Here is a 26362-nt window from a genome sequence, read left to right as displayed (position 1 = left end):
CCGAATATAAGAGCCCCCAAATATATAAAACAATTAATCACAAACATAAGCAACCTTATTGATAAGAATGTGGTAATTGCAGGGGACTTTAATACTCCACTTACAACAATGGATAGATCATCTAGACACAGGATCAATAAAGAAACAAGGGCCCTGGGGCGCCTGGGTGGCTCAGTCAGTTAAGCGTCTGACTTCAGCTCAGGTCACGATCTTGCGGTCAGTGAGTTCGAGCCCCACGTCGGGCTCTGGGCTGATGGCTCAGAGCCTGGAGCCTGCTTCCGATTCTGTGTCTCCCTCTCTCTCTGCCCCTCCCCCGTTCATGCTCTGTCTCTCTCTGTCTCAAAAATAAATAAACGTTAAAAAAAAAAAAAAAAAAAAAAGAAACAAGGGCCCTGAATGATACATTGGATCAGATGGACTTGACAGATATATTTAGAACTCTGCATCCCAAAGCAACAGAATATACTTTCTTCTTGAGTGCACATGGAACCTTCTCCAAGATAGATCACATACTGGGTCACAAAACAGCCCTTCATAAAATACAAGAATTGAGATCATACCATGCATACTTTCAGACCACAATGCTATGAAGCTTGAAATCAACCACAGGAAAAAGTCTGAAAAACCTCCAAGAGCATGGAGGTTAAAGAACACCCTACTAAAGAATGAATGGGTCAACCAGGCAATTAGAGAAGAAATTAAAAAACATATGGAAACAAATGAAAATGAACATACAACAATCCAAACGCTTTGTGATGCAGCGAAGGCAGTCCTGAGAGGAAAATACATTGCAATCCAGGCCTATCTCAAGAGACAAGAAAAATCCCGAATACAAAATCTAACAGCACACCTAAAGGAAATAGAAGCAGAACAGCAAAGACACCCCAAACCCAGCAGAAGAAGAGAAATAATAAAGATCAAAGCAGAAATAAACAATATAGAATCTAAAAAAACTGTAGAGCTGATCAATGAAACCAAGAGTTGTTTTTTGAAAAAAATAAACATAATTGATAAACCTCTAGCCAGGTTTTTTTTAACCTTTTCAAAAAGAAAACGGAGATGAGCCAAATAGATAAAATCATGAATGAAAATGGAATTACGACCAATCCATCAGAAATACAATTATCAGGGAATATTATGAAAAATTATATGCCAACAAACTGGACAACCTGGAAGAAATGGACAAATTGCTAAGCACCCAGACATTCTAAAACTCAAACAGGAAGAAAGACAAAATTTGGACAGATCCATAATCAGTGAAGAAATTGAATCAGTTATCAAAAATCTCCCAACAAATAAGAGTCCAGGACCAGATGGCTTCCCTAGGGAATTCTACCAGACATTTAAAGCAGAGATAATACCTATCCTTCTCAAGCTGCTCCAAAAAATAGAAAGGGAAGGAAAACTTCCAGACTCATTCTATGAAGCCAGTATTACTTTGATGCCTAAACCAGACAGAGACCCAGCAAAAAAAGAGAACTACAGGCTAATATCCCTGATGAATATGGATGCAAACATTCTCAACAAGATACTAGCAAATCGAATTCAACAGCATATAAAAAGAATTATACACCATGATCAAGAGGGATTCATTCCTGGGCTGCAGGGCTGGTTCAACATTTGCAAATCAGTCAATGTTGAAACATCACATTAATAAAAGAAAAGATAAGAACCATATGATCCTGTCAATCGATGCAGAAAAAGCATTTGACAAAATTCAGCATCCTTTCTTAATAAATACCCTCGAGAGAGTTGGGATAGAAGGAACATACTTAAACATCATAAAAGCCATTTATGAAAAGCCCACAGCTAATATCATCCTCAATGGGGAAAAACTGAGAGCTTTCCCCCTGAGATCAGGAACATGACAGCGATGTCCACTCTTACCGCTGTTGTTTAACATAGTGTTGGAAGTGTTAGCATCAGCAATCAGACAACAAAAGGAAATCAAAGGCATCAAAATTGGCAAAGATGAAGTCAATCTTTCACTTTTTGAAGATGACATGATATTATACGTGGAAAATCAAATAGACTCCACCAAAAGTCTGCTGGAACTGATACATGAATTCAGCAAAGTCGCAGGATACAAAATCAATGTACAGAAATCAGTTGCATTCTTATACACTAATAATGAAGCAAGTGAAAGACAAATAAAGAAACTGATCCTATTCACAACTGCATCAAGAAGCATAAAATACCTAGGAATAAACCTAACCAAAGATGTAAAAGATCTGTATGCTGAAAACTATAGAAAGCTTATGAAGGAAATTGAAGAAGATATAAAGAAATGGAAAAACATTCTGTGCTCATGGATTGGAAGAATAAATATAGTCAAAATGTCAATACAACCAAAGCAATCTACACATTCGATGCAATGCCAATCAAAATTGCACCAGCATTCTTCTCGAAGCTAGAACAAGCAATCCTAAAATTTGTATGGAACCCCAAAAGACCCCAAATAGCCAAAGTAATTTTGAAGGAGAAAACCAAAGCGGGAGGCATCACAATCCCGGACTTTAGCCTCTACCAAGCTGTAACCATCAAGACAGCATGCTATTGGCACAAAAACAGACACATAGACCAATGGAATAGAATAGAGACTCCAGAATTGGACCCACAATTGTATGGCCAGCTAATCTTTGACAAAGCAGGAAAGAATTTCCAATGGAAAAAAGACAGTCTCTTTAACAAATGGTGCTGGGAGAACTGGACAGCAACATGCAGAAGAATGAAACCAGACAACTTTCTTACACCATTCACAAAAATACACTCAAAATGGATGAAGGACCTGAATGTGAGACAGGAAACCATAAAAACTAGAGGAAAAAGCAAGAAAAAACCTCTGTGACCTCAGCTGTAGCAATTTCTTACTTGACACATCCCCAAAGGCAAGGGAATTAAAAGCAAAAATGAACTACTGGGACCTCATGAAGATAAAAAGCTTCTGCACAGCAAAGGAAACAATCAACAAAACTAAAAGGCAACCAATGGAATGGGAAAAGATATTTGCAAATGACATATCAGACAAAGGGCTAGCATCCAAAATCTATAAACAACTCACCAAACTCCACCCCTGAAAAATAAATAATCCAGTGAAGAAATGGGCAGAAAACATGAATAGACACTTCTCTAAAGAAGACATCCGGATGGCCAACAGGCAAATGAAAAGATGGTCAACGTCGCTCCTCATCAGAGAAATACAAGTCAAAACCACACTGAGATACCATCTCATGCTGGTCAGAGTGGTTAAAATGAATAAATCAGGATACTATAAATGCTGGAGAGGATATGGAGAAATGGGAACCCTCTTGCACTGTTGGTGGGAATGCAAACTGGTGCAGCTGCTCTGGAAAACAGTGTGGAGGTTCCTCAAAAAATTAAAAATAGATGTACCCTATGACCCAGCAATAGCACTGCTAGGAATTTACCCAAGGGATACAGGAGTGCTGATGCATAGGGGCACTTGTACCCCAATGTTTATAGCAGCACTTTCAACAATAGCCAAATTATGGAAAGAGCCTAAATGTCCATCAACGGATGAATGGATAAAGAAGATGTGGTTTATATATACAATGGAATACTACTTGGCAATGAGAACGAATGAATTCTGGCCATTTGTAGCAACATGGATGGAACTGGAGAGTGTTACGCTAAAAGAAATAAGTCAGGCAGAGAAAGGCAGATATCTTATGTTTTCACTCATATGTGGATCCTGAAAAACTCAACAGAAGACCGGGGGGGAGGGGAAGGGGGAAAAAAAATTACAGAGAGGGAAGGAGGCAAACCATAAGAGACTGTTAAATACTGAGAACAAACTGAGGGTTGGGGAGGATGGGAAAGTGGGGTGATGGGCATTGAGGAGGGCACCTATTGGGATGAGCACTTGGTGTTGTATGGAAACCAATTTGACAATAAATTACATATTAAAAAAACACTTTGTTCAAAAACAAAATTTATAAGGTTATTCTAATAATCTTAACAAGAGTTCCATGTGGAATGAAATACAAATAAAAAACAACACAGAGGGTTGCCTGGTTGACTCTTGATTTCGACTCAGGTCATGATCTCATGGTTGTGAGATCAAACCCTGTGTCTGGGCTCTGTGCTCGGTATGGAGTGCCACCCCCCCTTCTTTTTTTTTTTTTTACTTAATTTTATTTTTTAATTTACATCCAAGTTAGTTAGCATATAGTCCAAAAATGATTTCAGGAGTAGATTCCTTAATGCCTCTTACCCATTTAGCCCATCCACCCTCCCGAAACCCCTCTAGTAACCCTCTATTTGTTCTCTCGGTATGGAGCCTTTTTAAGATTCTCTCTCCTTCTCTCTGCCCCTCCCTTGCTCATGTGTGCTTGTTTTCTCTCTCTCAAAAAACAAACATAAACAACCCAAAACACAAAAAACCAAGAGATTATACAATACTCACCTTGGAAATACTGTCCATATCTCCTGACCCTGAAACAAAATATGAAAAGAAAATGTTTATTAGATAATAATTTCATATACAAATTAAGTATTCCTTTAATATAAATAAATGCAGTACACTCTTTGTATTTTCCAGTATGTATCTCCTTAATTTTTTAATCTTAAAAAATTATTTACTCAGAGTGCCTGGGTGACTCAGTTGGTTAAGCATCCTACTCTTGGTTTTGGCTCAGGTCATGATCTTATGGTTTCTGAGTTTGAGCCCTGCATCAGGTTCCATGCTGACAGTGCAGAACTTGCTTAGGATTCTCTCTCTCTCCCTCTCTCTCTGCCCCTCCCCTGCTCATGGTCTCTATCTCAAAATAAATAAATAAACTTAAGAAAATTCGTTTTCTCTTATACTGTCTAGTGAGTAAGTATCATCGATGGCAATGCAAGGATGAGCTGTACCTCTCGCTCTGAACCATCTTTTTTGTTTATTTTTGTAATGGTAGAATTAAGAAAAGTATCATTATCATAAATTCCTGAAAATGAAATGTAAGAGAGATCACTTATAAATCGTATTCAATTCAACTTTTTAAAATGTATGTATGTATGTATATATATATATATATAGACAGCGAGAGATAAATATATTTGAAACGATGCTTCTAAATCTGACAAAATATAAGATGGACATCTGCAATATTTAAAAATATTATGAGCCATATTTTACTATAATAACCAAAGTGAAGAATTTTTAATAACATTAAAAAATTGACAGCAATCAATATTCATGGCAATCCATCAAAAGTAAGAATGTTTTTATAATACTGTAATTTTAAGTAGATTCCTGAGAGAAATGAAAAATCAATACTAATTTCTTACTTAAGAAGTGGAATCATACATTAGGTAACAAGGAACAATAATCAGATCTTTGCCACATGTTAGCTTTATTTTTAACCATTTTAACAATTAATTTTTTGGCATAAACATATTCTACTATTTTAATAGTAAAACATTCAGTTATAGTCACAAATAAAGTTAGTGCTTATAAACATACATAATACATTGATACATATTGAATGCACATATGTAATTATGTAGATATAAATATGTGTAATACTGTTTATTATAAAAAGTAATAAGCCACATGCCAAGCATATGTGAAACTCTTCCTCAAATTCTATTCTAGTGAATAACTGAAAATTTTCTATGACCAAATGTCATATTTTTAAAAATAATTTTACAAATTAAAAGATTGGAAAGTGAGTTATGTTGCAATACATTAAAAAATAAAATTCTAGAACAGTGCTGACAGGTAGAGCTTTGTGTGATGATGGAGATGTTTCTCTACTCTATGTTTCATTATGGTAGCCATTAGCTACACATGGCCATGTACATTTGATAGGAGGCAGTGCAGCTGAGGAAGTAAACTTTACATTTTATTTAATTTTGACTTAAAATTAAATAGTCACACATGGCTAGTCACTACCATAATTGATCAGTGCAAATTAAGGCTTTGATATCTAGGCAACACATGTACGTATATAAAACAAGTATGGACCTTAAAAGCTCAAAAGTCTAGCAACAGGTTGCAAATAGTTTCTTGATTATTGAAGTTACAGAGCTTTTCAAAGTATTAGAGGCTGGTGTTTGGGCCGAGTCGTGGAATCTGTGTACCACCTAAGTTACTCATGGGCATAGTTATTCCAACTTAAGTAAAAGATGGTTCTTTTTCAAAAGAAAAAAAAGATCATAAGCGTCTATCCCCATTGTCAACTTTTAGCTTATATTACTGTTACTTAAAACATATATAAACATAAAATAAGTGTAGTTGTTTTATGGGTTTTGTTTTGGATTTGCATTTGGCCTGCCTATATGTACAGTGCACTGTGTGATCTAATCGGTTTTGTGCCACTCATCTCTATTTCTCACTGTTGTGAAACTCTTTGTTCTCCGTGAAGACACTGGGCTTCATTTGGTAAGAAGGCATCATTTATGAGGTATGTTTTCAACTATTAGTCATAGTACTCGAAATCTGCTTTGCCACAAGTATGTGCCACTGCTCTCTTTTAAGAAAATCATCCAGATAATCCAGAATATGATTAAATTTTATTTTTAAAAGAGACAAACATTAAAATACAGAAACAAAGTTAAGAAATTCTTGCAGAGAACATAAGTTCCTCTGAGACTGCATCTATAGACCTTCGTAGACAAACCAGCTCAGAAGATACTGTAGCTCTCCAGGTGAGGGATATGTAATATGTGCTCAGAGCAGCAATATCTCCTTTTATCATAAAACACTCAGATTTTGATAGGTGAAAGTAAATACCTGTGAATAAGAGCTAGGTTAGAACAATCCTCACATTTCTGATTTTCAAATGATCTGCAGTTATCATAACCAATATTCTGTAAAGTCTCAGTCTGAAGTGAAAGTTGAAGCGTTTTAAAATAAATTCAAAGTAAATAAAGTATACAAAAGCAATTTGCAGACTGTAATATCCACTCTGTAGAATAAAAGTTTTGTTTTGATTTCTAAACATCAAATTGCATATCCTTACCTAAAGAGCCATTCATGTGATGTGACTCCATTCCTCCTAATCCACCCATGGGACCATCTGACCCAGGGCCCATTGGAAACTTTAAAAAATGAAGAGAATTTCTATGATCACACTGAAAACAATTATTTATCTAACGTTACAATATCTATCTTTAACATTGTAAGACACTTCCACAAATTATTTTCATTTCCAAATAATGGAGGTTATTTTCCCAGATTTTTTCAGCCTTACAGATTCTGAAACTGACTGCCCTACTTTCCTCATACCATCTGCTTTATGTTCTGGATCTTCAGGTTAATCCTCATTTACATCCATATTTTCTTCAGATATTCTCAACTACAAAGCACATACATTCCAGTGCAAATTAGAGGATAAACATTCTCTTCTCTGCTATTGACAGATCTTGCTATATAAGCCAGAGATGATTTCTAGGAAGCTGCTAAAAGTATTGACTTATTAATAAGAATAATTCAACATTATTATGCCAACATTAAGATTTTTCTTAGCAGGCAATCTATCTTTGTTCAAATGGACATAATAAATAATTCCATCTTGTAGTTTAAATACATTTAGCTCCTTGGGGACAGCTCAATATAGTTAATTCTTGGCAGTCTCAACTATGTCAGTTCAATGACAATTGGACGTTCTACAGCAGTTATATTTAACATTTTTTAAAGTAGTGGGATTATTTTATTTTAAGTTGGAAGCCCAGTACAAAACAGATGTGAACTGATACACGATGGTGGAGCAGGTGGTGGAGAAGCCATGGCCTGCCCACTCAGTCTTTTCCTATCTCCCTGGAATATTCCTGAGGAAATCTAGAGCCCAGTTTGAAGACAAGTTATCTATAATTATCTTATGTTTACAGTTAAAATAGCCTACTGAAAACCACTTGTTCTTAAAATTTCTGATGCCAAAAGCATTTCTTCCATGTTGTATGGTACAGAATACTGAATGTGGTGTGTGTGTATTTATGTGTGTAGATGGGGTGGTGATGTTTACTAATCAAATAGGCTTTTGGGAGAAAAACAATTGCCCTCAACAGACAACCTGTAACTGTATATAATATATATATGGTTGTTTGGAAATAAGATGGCTTTCTATCACTGGGATCATACAGCCACATGCTTATACATTTTCCCAGGATAATGTCATTTCTGTTGCCTAAAATTTTGTAGCCTTAAAGCATACAGATTGATTTATATATATTCTATTTGGTTTATAAATATTTTATAGATTCTCTCTACATAGATTCTATATATAGATTCTATATATTCTAAGTTGTTTACTTAGAATTAATTTTAGAAATTTAATTTATAAATCAATTAAAGAAATATTAACTTTTTAAGCTATCATTTGAGGTAGCTTAAGAATGATAGCTTAAAGAAATTAACTTTGAACTTACTGTTTTATTCAGCCTTTGTCAAAAGCATAGTATAGATCTGGGCTGAAAAACTAGTGCTGGTAAGGCCAACACCCTCTGAACTTACTTGGTTCGGTCCCTTCATCTGGCCCCCACAGTGTTTTAAAAGACACAAAGACTATTGGTATGTATGCTTGAAGCACAAAAAACTGCAGTCCTAGCCCTCAGCAGGCATTTGCTTTTACTACCTCTGGCTGAGATGAATGGCATTTGAAAAAGTGACACGATCAGCTTCTACTTTTCTTGGATCTCTTATCTTTGTATTGAGTTAGAGAACCAGAATGGAACATACTTGGATGCTATCAGCTTAGCTGCCCACAGAAATGTCTTCAGTGCCATATGCTCTGGGTTTCCTCTCGCACTCCCTCCATTTTAAATATCAAGTTTTAAGATATGAAACTGCACTATGAAGAGCTTTTCTATATTTTTGCTAAATTTCTAAAATGAACATTGTTCATTATCATATTCAATGTTCATTAAGATCACTGTGGAAACACCCTTTAGACATTACTGATAGGAAATTGTTTCTTTTCTCCTGAAAACCAATTTATTTGATTATATAAAGAGGATAGTGATAACTGAAGGCAGTACTGCTTAAGGGAAATAATATACGAGCTACAACACAAACTTACATAAGTAAACTTATATTTACTAGCAGCCATGTTTAAATAGTAAAAAGAAACGGGTCAAGTTAATTTTAATAATATATTTCATTTATCCTACGTACCAAAATTATTTCAGCATATATTCAGTATAAAAATTTTAATAAAATCTTTTACATTATTTTTTTCATATTAACTCCTCAAAGTCTAGTGTGTATTTTATACATCACATTTCAATTTGGACTGGCCATATTTCAAGTATCATATTATACTGGATGGATTTCAAGTTTCCCTTTAAAGTCTTCACTGCTAAGAAGCTCAATTATAATAATTATTTCATTCCTGTTTTTTGGTATACTTATGGAGATTCCTTTATGTCTTCTGATTTTTATTTAAACTAAGCAGCCTTATATTCATATATGTCTGTGTATTAACTATACCTTGTTATAAATATTTTTGTTAATATGTAGGTCTTATAGATAAATAATTTTCTGTAAGCTTTCATGGAAAAATAACAACCAGATGCATTATTAAGAACACCCAAATTCTTTATGTAGAACTGCTGCATTTCCATAATTAAACTCCAGATTTCAAAAATCTAAAGAAAAACAAGCAAATCCAACTTCCTAATTTATTTCAAGTTTATCAGGATAAAAGAAATAAACAATCACAATGAAAAATTTAGTGATGCTAAAAATGAGGCGAATGTCAATGATTACACATTAACTGTCATTTCAAATAGTGTTAATTATTAAGTACTTGAGATTTTAGATGAAACCACACACCAACATTTTATAATTGATTAGGTTCAGTTTTACATTTAAGTTATAATGATGTGCAATCTTTTGTTATACATTTTTGTATTTTATATTTTTTGTCAATCCAGAACATAGAAGGGATTTGATTATTTTTGGATATCTAGTAAGTTTCTGGATAGTAAAAGAGAAAGCTTAAATAGTATCTAGGAATATTCATTACACTTAGAGTTTGAGCCTTGAAATACATTCCAAAATTTAAAAAAAACATTCATATTTACATTGGGCCTGTTAGGTCCAGGAGGTACTGCATTCATTAAAGTATACATGTTGTCTCCAGAGTTGGTTGAATCTGAAACAAAACATTACCTAATTAATATCTTTCTTTATAATTTACACCCAAGTCATCACAAAGTAATAATCAGAGATGATCTGCACACACATACATATTAATAGCTGCAGCACTTAAAATAGTCATTACTAATGTTCAGAAACAAATACTTGTAAGTCATTTTCCAACTCAGAAATTACCATTCTGAGGTTTTAAATGAGAATATTTACCTAATATATAAGGGGTAATCACTTGAATAATTCTGGTCAAAAGGAACATTACTTTAAAAATCTCAAATATTAATACAGTAAAGTTTTTCTTTTCTAAAAAACATGGATACTTTTTGACTTCATTAAGCAATGTGTATAACAAAAATCTCCAAAAATTCAAATTCAGTTTTTCAGTTTTCATTGTTTCCTTAGGCTTCTTATATACTAATTTAAAACAGTTTATTTATCTAATAATTATTAATAGCTGGTGGGATATCCTGGCTTAATTCCAACATAAAGAGAGTATACAATTAGAATGAAAAATTCTCTTGCTTGAAGTAAAAGTCAGCTTCTTCCAGTACAGCTTTTGATGAAATTTTTTTATTCATTTTATTCTTGATTCATTATAGTAAAAATAACTGTAGTGTATATCCATATAAAATAAGTACCATTTTATAATATTAAAAAATTTACATTTCATGTCTATTAGCTAATTCTAATAAAGTCTCTGAGTACATATGTTTTTATAATGTATTATCTAGAGTAAAAGGCCATATATTTTACATTTAGGAAAGATGTTTTTCTATTTTCCCACAATTATACAATTTTCTTAAATATAATGTATCAGGCCTCTCTATTCTGAAAAAAAAAAGTGTTTCAAATCTACATTAATATATCCTACTGCTGAAAAAGCAGAAATGCCCACTTCAGATGGATCTCTATTTGTTTATACTAAGTAAGGTCCCGATCTACTTTTGTGGCCTTAATTATTTATTTTACATCCTTATGTACATTATATTCCTGTCAACTCAGCCTGCTTGTTCTTTCCTGTGTATGATCAACCGTTTAAATCTCCATATTTTTGTTCTTAATTCCTCCAAGTATCTTCTCCCCAGTGTCCATCTACTGAAATTCTGCTCACTACCCCAGGCCCACTGCAAATGTTACCTCTTTCATGAGATTTTGTTTTCTGAAACTTCTGAATTCATGCATGCCCCCCATCATTGAATTCTGCTTTGCATTCTAGTTAACATTTTGTCTTGTTCTTGTCTTTGTTATAGTAAGTTCATTGAGAGAAGGAAAGAGATCATGTCTTATACTATGTGCCACAGACAATAAATATCTGCTGAGATTTAACTAATGGAATACACTTTATCCCATAAAAATGTATCTTTCAGAAAATTAGTCATTACTAATGACTAAACACAGGAGATCTTCAAATGGTTTTTCATCTTTATTAGCCTAATTTTACTTAACTAATTTTAATAATTAACTTGGAAGGAAAATAGGCCGTATATTTTAAATATATAGAAAGAAAAATAAATTTGTTGTTTTTAATACCAATCAAAAAGATACTTTCATCTATAGAAACACCAAGAGAAGTAAGGTTGGTATTTTCTAGACTTCTTTTTATATACAGAAAAACTTTACAATAAAGTAGACCTTATGGAACCTGTTTTTGGTGGGGAGAGCATTGGCTTCAAATTAGGAATGACTATGCAAAAGATGAGCCCACAGGAGTACGCACAAGGCTAGGAAGACATACTGGTGGCAATTTGTTGGCTTGGAAGGATGGAGAGTAATCAGATTACTTATCACCTGAAAAGTTTAGTGGTTTCTCCAAAAAATTTCATTTATATTGTAGTGAAGTGTTTATTAATCACATGCTACCTTCATAAATTAAACATTAACTTCACATATAAGAATGCAAATGTGGGCAAGATGTTCAATTCGCCTAATTCTATCTTGAATGAATTGTTTCACTTCAATGAAGATGCTCTGAGGACAGAGATCCATGAAATATTTATGATATATTCCAAATCAGTAGTGAAGCAAAGCAAAATTTTGTGTTAATTATCAGATTGATGCTTTTTCAAAATTAAGAAGATTCAAAAATTAAAAATTATTTATTGATATGATCAATGATAGTTAAGTTCAAGCTTCCACACATCTTAGATTTCAACAAATCAGCTAAGAACATATGAATTTAATATTGTAACATAATTCAGTATTTTTTTTATTACAAAAATCTCCCATCTCTTTCATTACCCAGAGGTTAACACTGATAAAGCCTTAGAGCCTATTTCTTTGTCTTTCTACATTTTTGTATGAAATATATTTTACAATAAAATTGTAATCATATTATATTGAATCATGAACATTTATTCTCCATGTCATTAACAATTCTTTGATAATAATTTTAATGGCTACATTATATTCCTAAAAATTAATTTATTACTTTTGCTAAAATTGGATTAGGTTTGTGCCTACTATTTCACTATTAACTATAAAAAAATGAGCACCCTCTACATAAATCTCAGGTTGTATCTCTAATTATTCTCATAGCAGGATGATAGAAAAAAGTGAATATGAACTTTTTCATGGCTCTTGATACATGTTGCCAGAGCAGTTTCTAGGAGGGGTGTACCAATGTAAACTTCCACCATTACAGTCCTCAAGAAGCAACACATTTAATAGTCTATATTAAAGTCTTGAAAAGAAAGGATAAAGCTATTTAAAATCATTATATTCAAAGATCACAGAAATACTGAGGCATTTGAGTTTAAAAATATTAAAAGAAAAAAATCTTCCTCCAGTACACAGTGAATTTATTAGCTACTAAGTACATATGGACATGTAAGCATATTGATATCTATTGATATCTTAGTGAGATAATAGATATGGTGGGTCTGATTAAAGCTAATCCATTGGCTTTACACGGATCCATCCATGTATTTCATGTGTTATGCAGAATTTTTCTAAGTTGTGAGATTTGGATTCTTTTTCAGAGTCTCAAGGAATCTTTGTGTCAGATAAATTATTGGGCAATTCATATAGATCAACACCATTTGCAATCTGATTATATCTATTACTCACACGACAGGAATTTTCTACAGACTTAAAGTAACTGGACAACACTTATTTTTAAGAACACTACTTCTTCCTACTTGCTACCTCTAGTCTACTTCCTGTTACCATCAATGAGATAATGAATACTACTGACTCTCTGTCATAACAATTTCTGTATTTTGTGGTTTTATTCTAATAATCAAATGCCCGTGTGGTTGGTGTGATTACAATACCTGCTGGACTAGGCATGATGGGTGTTCCTGGTGGCCCTCCACCTCCTGGAGGACCCTAAATAATTATACAAAATTTCAGTAAAAATAAGGCATTTCATAAACAATGTAAGGAAAAACAGAAGAAAAGTTAGGCTTATCTATAATAATCCAATTTGAAAACAACAGAGGAATTTTCTCCATAATTTATTTTCTTTGAATGCACAATCATTTCACTATTATGCAAGATATGATTTAGCTTAAATATGTTGATTGTTTTAATAAATTTCCAAAAACAATGAGCCTGTAACACTGATGTATTATTCAGGACTTAATCATATCAGGTATAATGAGGTTAAGGAGAAACCATTCATTGGGGCCTTTACAAATCCATAAAACAGAATCATTCATGTGTATCTGTGACTATAATTTTCTTATATTTTGTACCATCATTTTTTATAGGAAACTAAAAACTCAAAGATATTCATATGCTTAAAAAATACATTGATGCTATTTCTTTTTCTATTGGTATCAACTGTAACACTTCTAGAGCATGGAACCTTCTGCTATCATATCAATTAGAAATGAGGGGCAACATTGACTAATGCTGTGGGTTACTAATCAACTGGAAATGGAAATTAGGTGATTCTAAGGTTAGCTCAGTTATTTCAGACAACCAATTCAGGTAAAGGGTTTTAGAATTTTTTAGCTCTAAAGTAATCTGTATAAATTACTAAGTGGATAAATTTGTATTTCATTCTGAAGGTGTAGACATAGCCCACTAATTATTTCAGATTATATATATATATATATATATTTGCTATTTAATAAGCAACTTAAATTTCCTTTCAGATAAAATTCTATAATTTCATAAAACTATGTATTAGGCTTATTCTTAAGTGATTTGAGAAAAAAATAGGTTTTACCCACATCTTACTTTCATTTTTGTTTCATAGAGAATGTGAAAAATGTTAGGCCTCTTAGTTTGTATAGCTTAAGAGAACATTGAGCACTAAGTTCACAGGTCCAAAACAGCATGTGCTTTTTACTATGTTCATAAAACACTATTTCTACGGAGAGTAAAATGCTCATTGATCTTCTTAAGCACTCCTTTTTTCCTACCCCAGTTAGCCACCACCTCTGAAAATTTCTTTAGGAAAGATTTTCCTTTTTACCATTTTATCTTTGCTCTTCTGTTAGGCGTTTACTCCTAAATATTATAACAATTTATCTTCCATGGTGGCCTTGAGATGTAGCAAGGATTATAATGTTATGAGGGTTAAAAGGTCATATGTAAGTTCAAGAGCTCATGTAAAACCTACTAATTTGACTTTAGGTGTAAATGAATTATTGGAAAATTTTAACATGTACTAAGTAATAATAAGAAGAAAAATAAGTGCTTTCAAAATCAAAGTATAAAAAAGCCCCCGGCCCCCAAATGACTAGTCATTATTCTGCGATATGATTCCCTTTGTGATCAGGAAACAGTTTAATGTCTTCCTAAACTTTGTGTGTGGTGAGTGGTATGAGGGAGGGTGTGTACCTCATTCTCCTGGAGAACTGCAAATTCAAGCTTGGCATTGTGTAACTGGGTATGGCTTTCTTCATGATTGGACAGACTGTATTGTATTGGTTTACAGAAACATATGCTAAAGTAAAACACAGTACTCAGGGCAATTTTGGCCAGATTGATAACTGTCTCACTAATGAACATCAACATATGTACTGAGGTTGGCAGACGAAAAACTCAATACATATCAGATGTTCACTTCTTGGCCAATACACAGGGGCTCTTCTTAACATCTGGACAACTATTTCATTGCCCAAATAAAACATAACATCAATTCTTATGAGCAAACAATCCCAAATGTACTTACTACATAATTCCCAGGAGATGCTGAGGAGTATGGTATCTGGAACACGAATAGGACAAAGAAATATATATTTTGATTCATGTGACAATACGGAAACTTACCTACAATGAATCTATATTCTGACTTTTATCAAGTTTTAAAATGTATCACAAAGGATGATAAAGAATAAAGCCGTTTATATCTGTCTGAGTGCTGGAAAATGAATAAATGCAACATTATCTTGAATTTATAAAAAAGAGTGGATTTAGGTCAAGAGAAATTTAGACAGATTTCTAGCTTTAAGTTATACTGGTTTTAGAGCAGTTATACTCACTGCTTGATACTAATGACACTTATTCTGTAATTAGAAAGATATATATTTGTGCAGTGAAAAACCAGAAACCAGAGTTTTTCAAATTAATAGCTTTTACAGATACAACTTCCAATTTATGTGCATTCTGGGATGCATTATTATTATTTTTAAGATGGGTTTCAGGCTACTACATTCATGTGGTACAGGTCAGTACTTGATCTATAGACCTCATGTTTCCCCCCTTTCCTTTCTAATTAGCTACTAGAAACTAATATAACAAATGCAAAAGGTTTTCGTTAATATAAGTCTCCAAAGACTACTAACTTGTGGGGATCAGATATGGATAACAAATTCTCTCCTTCCCTTCAAATCAAGCTCTTAACCAAACTCTTTTCTAGAGATTACATAGTATTAATACAACATTGCTATTATAATTTTAAAAATGAGAAGTAGAAAACAGATATTTAAAAACTAAACACTTGAGTGTTGATATTAATAAAGAAAGCTAAATCCGAATATTTTATTTTTTTCAAAGAAGCTCATTAGCTCACTTGCATGAAGAATCTGCACATCCAGAGGAGATATTTTTGTCTTGTTCTAGAAAAAGCCATAAACTACTATCTTCTTGCAGGTACATAGCCAGATTAGGACCATTACAGTAGTGAAAAGATGATAGTTCCTTTACCCTAAACCCTCCTTCTAGCCCAATGCCTTCCATATAATTAAACATAAAAATAATATGAAACTATACAGTAAGAAGGAAGTATAACAAAGTTATGATTTTCCTCTAAGTTATTTGAAAATTGTCTCCTTGTTGTTTGGTGTCCACGCTTTGCCTTAAGCACAGACCACATGCCTCTGCGGCCACTGCTTGGTCTGCCTATGGCTAATTCATCCCTGCAGAGGGTCCTTACCAGGCTGCCCAGTATCACTAATGATAGGGATTATTTCCACTATGAGCAGTGAGATCTGATGGCCAGTACACACTAAACTCGGTGCTAGAAATCAACTTTGCTCTCTTGGGCCACTGTTAGTGCATGATCTACCATCCATCTTCTGATTCTTATTATTTTAAACATATGCATTTACTCTCTCCAAATCACTACCTTATCTGTTGGCTCCGATTTTCATCTCCTTATAACTTTAGCATCATGCTCATGTTCTTCTGCCTCTCTCTATTGTCTACCATCATTCTTTACCAACTTTAACATATGAGCTAACCACCCTTTAAATCTTTGGAATTTATACTTTATTGCCTTCCTTCATTTCACAATATACTTCCTTCTCCTCCATTTGTGAGTATGACCACATCCTAGAACTCTTTACACAGAGATCTAAACAACTCCTTTGCCTGACATCTTTCTTATTCCTCATGACACTCACAAATATATTCTATATTCCAACAAGAATCTTCTTCCATTACAATTCCTCCATGTTTTCCCTATTATTTCTGTATTTATTTCCTGTAAGTCCATTATTTCCTTATCAGTTTCCTGCTAAATTGTCTCTGCCACTCCCCCATGCCACCGTCGGCATTTTGTTTCTCTTTCCAATATTTTAAATTCATTATCTCAAAGCCTACTTAGTTTCCATCTCTTTGATCATCCCCTAGCCACATTTTCTATTTCACAGTAGAGATTTACCAGAGAGAAACACAAAATAAGGGACAAGGTCCAAAATATAATCATGTTCTCCAATTTCAACTTAGTCTTCACTAATAACTGGAAGCATTTTGGCTCAGCCTTCATGGAAGCCCAGAAGCATTCTGTGGTGTGCCAATAAACCGAATAAATTCAGGGGAGAAAAAGGTCCCAATCTGTAGCATTTATCAATTTATGTGGTATGAATATTCCCACATGAGATATTTCAAGCTACCAATGATTCTTTTTTTAAATTTTTATTTATTAATTTTAAAAATTTATTTATTGTTTAATTTATATCCAAGTTAGTTAGCACATGGTGCAACAATGATTTCAGGAGTAGATTCCTTAATGCCCCTTACCCATTTAGACCAACCCCCCCTCCCACAACCCCTCCAGTAACCCTGTTTGTTCTCTATATTTAAGAGGCTCTTATGTTTTATCCCCCTCCCTGTTTTTATATTATTTTTGCTGCCCTTCTCTTACGTTCATCTGTTTTGTATCTTAAATTCCTCATGTAAGTGAAGTCATATATTTGTCTTTCTCTAATTTTGCTTAGTGTAACTTAGAATAAGTTCCATCCATGTAGTTGCAAATGGCAAGATTTCATTGAATATATATACCACTTCTTCTTTATCCATTCACCCATCGATGGACATTTGGGCTCTTTCCATACTTTGGCTATTGTCGATAGCATTGCTATAAACATTGGGGTGCATGTGCCCCTTCAAAACAGCATACCTGTATCCCTTGGATAAATACCTAGTAGTGCAATTGCTGGGTCATAGAGTAGTTCTATTTTTAATTTTTTGAGGAACCTCTATACTGTTTTCCAGAGTAGCTGCACTGGTTTGCATTCCCACCAGCAGTGCAAAAGAGATCCTCTCTCTGCATCCTCGCCCACATCTCTCGTTGCTTGAGTTGTTAATGACAGCCATTCTGATAGGTGTGAGATGGTTATCTCATTGTGGTTTTGATTTGTATTTCCCTGATAATGAGTGATGTTGAGCATTTTTTCATGTGTCTGTTCGCCATCTGGATGTCTTCTTTGGAGAAGTGTCTATTCATGTCTTTTGCCCATTTCTTCCCTGGATTATTTGTAAGCTACCAATGATTTAACAATTAACTCAAAAAATTCCTGAATACTTAACAAGTGACTTTCATGAGCTCGCTGTCATGGTGATTATAACATGGTGAGTTGGTAGTCTGCCCTTGTGTCATATGTTAAAGCTATCAAATTCTTACTATACCTTCATCTTCAACTCAACACTCCAAACTTATAGATTAAAATTTTCATCCATTCATCCACGTAGAAAAAAAGATAATCTTTCTATTTGCTTCCAAAGCTAGCCCCATCTCATCCTCCTAACACCTTGCTCCTTTTATAGTTTTAAATTTCTCCTTCTTCATGGTTCCTTCAAACACAGTTAAATATAATAAACATTTAAAAATACTTAAAAAAATCGTTACTTCATGTAGTTCAATTTTTTTCCATGTTTGTCCTGACAAAGTCTTTAATTTTGGCTTATAGTCACTATTTCTACTTCATATTTTTTGATGCCCTCATTAAAAGAAAAAGATCATTTGGACTGCTACTCCTGGTAGCACTTTATTGAACATACACTCTTGAAAGTTACTAGTAGCATCTGACAGTCTAGTGTGAGTGACATAAAATATGACAATATAGGTAGAAGAACTATGTGGGTACAGAAGACATATTTGAGCTGGATAGCTGACTTATAGAGAATAGATTATCACCAGAAAGACAAAGAGAAGGATCGAAGGAAGGAAGGAAAGAAGGAAGGAAAGAAAGAAAGAAAGAAAGAAAGAAAGAAAGAAAGAAAGAAAGAAGTAAACACAAAATATAAAAGTACATAGATTATTAGGGAAATGGCATATAATTTTACCCAGCTGCTATAATGTGGTACTTATAGGAAACTGAAATAAATGATAAGCATATATGGTCAGACTGTTGAATTTATACTGTATGAAACAGGAAGTCACAGGTTTTAGAGAGACATATTCCAACTTATATTTTAGTAAGATAACCCTAGAGGTATCACAGAATACAAATACAAGTTAAGAGTCTATTGCAAAAGGTCTAGGCAAGAGATGATAGAGTGTTCTAGGACGCACTGATTAGGATAAGTAGGAGTAAGAAAGTTTGAAAGACTTCACAAATGTACTTGGCAGGGCATAGTGACAAACTAGGTGTGGTGGACAAGGGAAGGCAAAAGTTAAGGTAATACCTAGGTTTCCAACTTGGTGAGTGGGTGAATGATGGTGCCACTAATTCATGTGTAGGGAATTCAGGAAGCGGGGCAAGTTTGGGGAAATATCTGACATGTTGAATTTTAAAGCACTAGTGCACAGTGAAGTAGACCGATCAACAGATTTTTAGAAATACAGATCAAGAATTTACTAGAGATTAGAACTAGAGATAAAGCTTCAATTGAATACATTTCCATTCTGTGCTGGACATAACAGTTGATCTAGGATTCTATTATATTTAGTGATAGATTTAATATTCCAAAAACAAAGCTCACCATCTACCCTCTAAACTTCCTTCTCTTGTATTTCTAGCTGAGTTTGTGTTTTCCCATTCTCCCTGATGCCTGAATTCAAAGACTTGAAATCACCTTCAGCTTTTTCTCTTTATTCCCAAATTCAAGGTCATCAGGTGTTTTTTATTCTATGTGTGAAATGCATCCTCATTATTCCTTTGATCACCACTCTACCTCAGGGTCTGATAACATTTTATAAAGCCCATTACTATTATCTCCTAACTTCATTTCCCTATTTTTCATCCATTTTATAAACTATCTTCCTAAAACATAGCTCCCTCCCATATAGGTGATAAATTTCAGATTTCTCCATTCCAAAGCCCTGTACACACCAGGGCTCCCTTTTTCTCCTTTCAGTTTTGTCACCTTCTATGCCTTCCCAAACAATCTTTCTCCCTGTCAGCTAACAGTCTAATAATTTTTCCTCAAACATTTTTGGTATTTCCTCTTTTAGTTTCCTACAAAATTTTCTCTACCTCTAGTGTCCAAATTCTTCCAATCTAATTAATCACCTCCTTCCCCTCTCTAGACTCAATACAAAATATCCATTAACATGAATTGAAAGATGAAATGCAGATGTAGAAGATAAGATCAGAGAGCTAAAGATCAGAATCACAGAATTAGAAGAATCCTTTAGACAGATAATTCAAGAGATTGATAATTCAAGAGCTGTGACTGATAATTCAGATATTCTGAAATATTCTGACTCCTAATATCCATGACAGTGGTGTGGGAGCAGGGGAAGAGCAAAGTAGCTACAGATTTGGAGTTGTTTGTTTGTTTTTAATTTTGGAGAGAGAGAGAGAGAGAGAGCACAAGCAGGGGAGGGGAACAGGGAGAGAGAGAATCTCACACAGGCTCCACACTGCATGGGGAGCCTGATGCTGGCTCAATCTCACAAGCCATGGGATCATGACTTGTGCTGAAATCAAGAGTTTGATGCTCAATGGACTGAGCCACCCAGGTGTCCCTGAGTTTTTGTTTGTTTGTTTGTTTGTTTTTAATGATTAGCAACATTTTTGTTAAGTAACTTTCTTCAACTGTGAAGTTTAAAACTACCTTAGAAGAACTGGTTTACTAGAAACCAGAGAGGATAACATTAAGACATTATCTGTGCCACTGTAAAGTTGAAAATATTCTATTATTCTTTAGTGCTTTTTAAGAAATTTATTTTAAAGTTTATTTATTTATTTTGAGATGAGAGAGAGAGAGAGAGAGAGAGAGAATGCACATGCATCAAGTGGAGAGGGGCAGAGGGAGAGGGAGAGAGAGAATCCAGAGTGGGCTCCATGCAGTCAGCACAGAGCTCGAGGTAGGTCTCAATCCCAAGAACCATGAGATAATGACCCGAGCTGAAATCAAGAGTCAGACACTTAACCGACTGAGCCACCCAGGTGCCCCTAATTTATTTTAGACAGAGAGAGAGAGAGAGAGAGAGAGAGAGTATGAGCAGGGCAGAGGACCAGAGGGAGAGAGAGAAACTGAAGGCTCCATGCTCAGCACAGAGCCCAATGTGGGTCTTAATCCCATGACCCTGGGATCATGACCTAAGCTGAAATCAAGAGTTGGACACTCAGCCAACTGTGTCACCCAAGAGCCCCTTTAGTGCTTTGAAAAAAAAAAAAAAAAAAGAGCATACATTTGTTTAGAGCAGAGCCTTCTGGAGTAAGATATTTGTATTTCCCTTGGGTTTAATCACTATGATAGATTGTCATTTTTTTCCCTTCAAGGGGTTTCTTCTTTCTTTTTCCTGTCACATTAACACAGTTGATTACTACAATGCTATACTGAACATTTGTTTTGCCTATATCCTCTTTTGCTGACAACTCCTTGAATTTTCTTTGGTGAACCATACCTCTTATTTTTCGATGTGGTTTGGGTGGGGCTCGGGGAGTGGATGTGTCTGACCTTGACCTAGCTGAAAGAGCACTGTACCCTCAGGTTATAATTCATGAATGAGCATATGACCCAAGCTACACAAATCTAGTTTGGCTGGTTATTCCCAATACCTCTATTTACCTGATAAAGAGTTGTGCTTTTTTGTACTCAACTGAGAGCTCTGAGGCTATAAGTCTGGAGCTCCACACAGCCTTCTTGTCACGGCAAGGAAAACAAAGGCAAGTGATAGAGAACAGGTGCTGATGGCATGATCTGGACCCTTGGAATCAAATGTGCCCCAAAATAAATTTATATCTGTACTTTTTAGATACATAATCCAGTGATATGCTCTCAATATGAGCCTACTTTGGTTGTTTTTCTGTACCTTATAACTAAAAGTCTCTCCAGACAAAGATAATTAAGATATTTTCAATAAAAGTGCTTGCTACTTAATGATTAGAATGTGGTACATAGTTAAACTCAAGTGCACAGCTCTTTTGAAAAATATAAAAAAGGAAAATTCATTGGTGGATTTGTAAATAAACTTCCAAATAAGAATCTGAGGCTAATACTGTAATGCTCAGGTCAAAGGAAGTTAAAAGTGAAAATCATACTTCTATTCTGAATTAAAAACATGAATTTTCCTTAAAAATTTTTTTGTACTGTCATGTAAAAGGGTACAAAAAACATTTTTGATTAAAATACTTTTATAACAGAAAACTGTGGATTTATAAAGATTAAGCAAATAAATGAATATACTGTACATAATGGCAGACATATTTCTTACTTTCAAAGAAGTAAAAAAGCAGAAAGTCTACAATATATCCTGTTCTGTTGTATTGAAATTGAAGCAATAGTGTGTACTAATGGTTTTAGTACATATAGATAGATACAGAAAGACATACATGTGTATGGGAATGTGTATGAATATCCATCTGTATCTTAGTTATTTCTGTGGGGAGGCTCTTGAATCTGTATCACTCTGATGGGTTCTAAATACCACTCTCCATTTAAAGGAACCATGGCTTCTTAAAGAAATGGCTGTTTCAGAGCCAACACTGGGAAAATACAAGAGGAGTTTCAAAATGCTCAGATAATGGAAACATGTCAAAAGGATACATGATCCAGCTTGAAGGGGTTCCTATTGGCTAAATCTGGAGTGACTTCAGCATCAAAAACCTACTGAATAAAATGAGTCCACAGACATATTTGATATACAGTGAATGAATAAATGAATGAATGAAGAAAGAAAAACTCTGTAGTAGAGTCAATTAATAAATGAAGAAGGAAAGACAGAAAACAGCCATTTGGCAACCAACATAGCAAAAAAAACACTTGGGGCAAGAATCACCAATGGATGCCGAAAGTAGCAGATGAAAGTATGAGGAAGAAGAGGATATTTATTTACTGTAGTTTCAAAGTATATCTCCACAAATTAATAATTACAAAAGGAAAAACAGTAATTTTATAGTTGAGAAACCTGACAAGCACCACCCTTCACTAAGTGACCAAAGTTAACAGTAAAAGCAATGGGACAAATCTCTATCACATGCTTCCTGAAACGATGCACTGAGAAAATCACAACATTCCTTCTGTGGTATTCCTACCAAATATGTATTACCTGGATCTAATCATGAGGAAACATGAGATAAAACCAAATTATGGCATATTCTACAATATAACTGATTTGCATTAAACACAATTGCAAGGTTAAGAAAAAGATAAGTTGAGGAACTGTCCTAGATTAAAGACAAAAAGTCCTGACAGTTAAATGTAACAAGTGAACTGGGATTTTCTTTTGTTATGAAACACATTATTGGGACAATTGGGGAAATGTGAGTGAGGTTTGCAGATTATAGAACAGCATTACATTAATGTTTACTTTCTAATTTTGATCTTAACTGTAGTTATGAAAGATAATGTATTTGTTTTTAGTAAACATGCACTGACATATTTAGGGATAAAGGGTCATCATGTCAGCAACTCAAATACAGCTCAAATGATTCAGAAAAAAATATGTACATGCAGAGAGAGGAAATCATAGAGCAAAAGTGGTATAACTTGGGAATCTGGATGAAGCCTGTATGGAAGTTCTTTGTATTATTCTTGTAGCTTTTCTATAAATCTAAGGTTACTTTGATATAAACATTTAAAATGGAAAAAAAGCATATAAGATCAAACAAATATAAGACATATTTGAAAACAGCAAAAAACAAAACAATTAACCACTTTAATATGCAACCCTGAAGAGTCAGAGACTTATTGTATTGATAACAAACAAAAAGTATTTGTAATTACACACATGGACAAGAAGTCTAAGGAACTTGAAAATCAAAACAGTATAGGTAAGTTGTCACTAGAATATAATCGATAGCATTTAGGGAGAAAAAATCCCTCTTAAACTGTTTTTGCGTGTTTCATTTAAGCCTTATGTTTTTCCCAGAAAAGTCATCAGTTTTTTACGATTTTTTTTCTTGTTCTCATAATAAATCATTTCTCAGAGGAACACTTTGCCTTTCTGTATTCAGGATGATGACCCCCTTTCCGTTTCTGAAAAGAAAGCTTTGGGCCCTCCCTACTTTTTTTCCCCATTCACTTTTTTAAAAATGTTTACTTATTTTTGAGAGAGAGAGACAGAGAGAGAGAAAGAGAGAGACAGAGCATGAGTGGGGGAGGGGCAGGGAGAGAGTGAGACACAGAATCAGAAGCTGGCTCCAGGTTCTGAGCTCTTAGCACAGAGCCTGACGCAGGGCTCAAACTCATAAACCATGAGATTGTGACCTGAGCTGAAATTGGACACTTAACCGACGGAGCCATCCAAGCGCCCCTCCCTATTCACATTTCTTTCAGTGAGGGGGAGATGTATCCACACGTGATATATATTAACACAAGGGATTATTTTCAACTCTATTTCTCGCATGTATGCTAGTCAAATGCCCATTTCATACTGACTATAGGATGGTAGTTTGATATGCATACCTCCTACCCTAGTGTTTCTCAGGGTCTAAAGTAATGCAGACCTGCTGACCCAATATAGTATGTTCTCCTATCCACAGTGCTTCACTCCATGAAATTCTGAAGAGGTGGAGTGCATCAAAACTAAACATGAGCAGAATGCAGAAGTCTCTCCTCATCTCTGCCTCTATCCAATACTCTTACTTGGATAATATACCTGTTTGGTACAATGCACCATCTTCAATATCAAATCCTGCTCACCTTCCCAAGTAGTTTTTGGAGGACAGAGTCTCCAGATGAGTGTGTAAAAGGAGGTAATACTGGAGGAAGGCTGTGGCGGGTGTGAATTACACGTGGCTGTCTGCAAGGGGCAGTAGAGGGATAACTGATAGAGCTGACAGTGAGGAAGGAGAGAAGAGTCTTCTTGCTTCTAGGTGGGAAGGCTCACATAGTTAAGGTGTGCCATTAATTGTGTTTTTTAATCCAGTTTCGACAGAAATGCAGATTCTGAATAGAAAGTCTTTCCAGATTCTGGCAATAGGAAGAGTCAGTTTTCAGTATTACAAAAAATTGTTTTTTCCCGTACCTTTATGGGTATTTTAATAGGGAGTTGAAAGAACTGTATGTTGAGCTGCTAGCCAGTTGCCATCTTAAAGTGAAATCTTAAATGAATTTGAAAGGCATGTAGCAAGAAGCAAATAGAAATGTAAACTCTCCAAAAGGATATAAGCAAACTAAAAGAATTTTGGAAGAGGAAAGAATTCACATTCACATTATAACATAATCTGGATAAAAAGTATTTTAGAAAGATTTGCTAAACGGCGCCTGGGTGGCTCAGTAGACTGGAAGACCGACTCTTGATTTTGGCCTGGGTCATGATGTCAATCACGGTCATGTGATTGAGTCCCGCGTCACGCTCCGTGTTGAGCATGGAGCCTGCTTGGGATTCTCTCTCTCTTTCTCTCTCGCGCGCTCTCTCTCTCTCTCTCTCCCTCTCTCTGCCTCTCCCCTGCTCACACTCACTTTCTCAAATATTTTTAAAAATTTCAATTAAAAAAAAAAGAAAGATTGGTTAAGATTAAATAGTACACTGAAGATCCAAATGTAAGCAAGATTATCACTCTCTCCACTCCAAATTCTATTTCAATTAGCTATTAAAACTAAGAGACAGGAAGATAACATAAATTATTTTTTTCTCTAAAAATATGATAATTGCTTACTTGAGGAGAAAGTGATTCAGCTTTAGAATAGCTATAAGTTTAGGATAATTATTTCTATACCACTTATACCTCACTTCAAATTTTCTTGAAATTTAAATTAACCTTAAACAGTGGATCAGTTTCATGTTTATTTAGCATTAAGGTCATTGCTAGTCAATGGGCGTACCTCTGTGCATATTAGCAAAAGGCATCCTTGCTGGGTCAGATACTCATAGACTTTACAAGTGGAGCACAATCTGTATTTTAGTACCCTACCAACTTCCTTGAGTCAGGAATCTTTGTGCAGTGCACACACTACACAAAGGTACACTGCAGAACTCTCTCTATACTGAAGAAACTCAAGGGTTCAAAGTCAAGAAGGGAAAACATTACCAGGATCATTAAATTAAATCATATTAATTTTAAGACTGAAAGCTTAATTTTCATATTATGCATATATTCATGTGTTATTATTAAGAGAGAAAAATATTTGTGCAGTTAAACCACTATCACAAAACATGTAAGGAAAATTCACAGCATGTCATATACACAGATAGATGTGTAGGAACACCAATTCAGCCAATAGGGACAGGGCAAATGCGTACTTGCCTCC

The 26362-nt window shown here is 34.5% G+C and overlaps 1 protein-coding gene across 9 annotated transcripts in view; it reads right to left on the bottom strand.

Moving 5' to 3' along the window:
• SSBP2 (single stranded DNA binding protein 2) overlaps nt 1–26362 on the bottom strand; it is a 308327-nt gene that overhangs the window by 17313 nt on the left and 264652 nt on the right. For all 9 annotated transcript variants that reach the window (XM_053907236.1, XM_019462852.2, XM_019462850.2 and 6 more), the window contains 5 exons: nt 15225–15260; nt 13372–13426; nt 10030–10100; nt 6969–7047; nt 4427–4455 (listed from right to left, as the gene is read on the bottom strand). In XM_053907236.1, the coding sequence (XP_053763211.1) occupies nt 4427–4455; nt 6969–7047; nt 10030–10100; nt 13372–13426; nt 15225–15260 (270 nt within the window). The remainder of the gene's footprint in view (nt 1–4426; nt 4456–6968; nt 7048–10029; nt 10101–13371; nt 13427–15224; nt 15261–26362) is intronic.

The sequence above is a fragment of the Panthera pardus genome, unplaced genomic scaffold (genome assembly GCF_024362965.1).
Source record: "Panthera pardus isolate Hobbes unplaced genomic scaffold, ASM2436296v1 HiC_scaffold_2, whole genome shotgun sequence".
NCBI classification, from domain to species: Eukaryota; Metazoa; Chordata; class Mammalia; order Carnivora; family Felidae; genus Panthera; species Panthera pardus.
The sequence above is the reverse complement of the archived record's forward strand: the minus strand, read 5'-3'. Positions and strand labels throughout refer to the sequence as shown.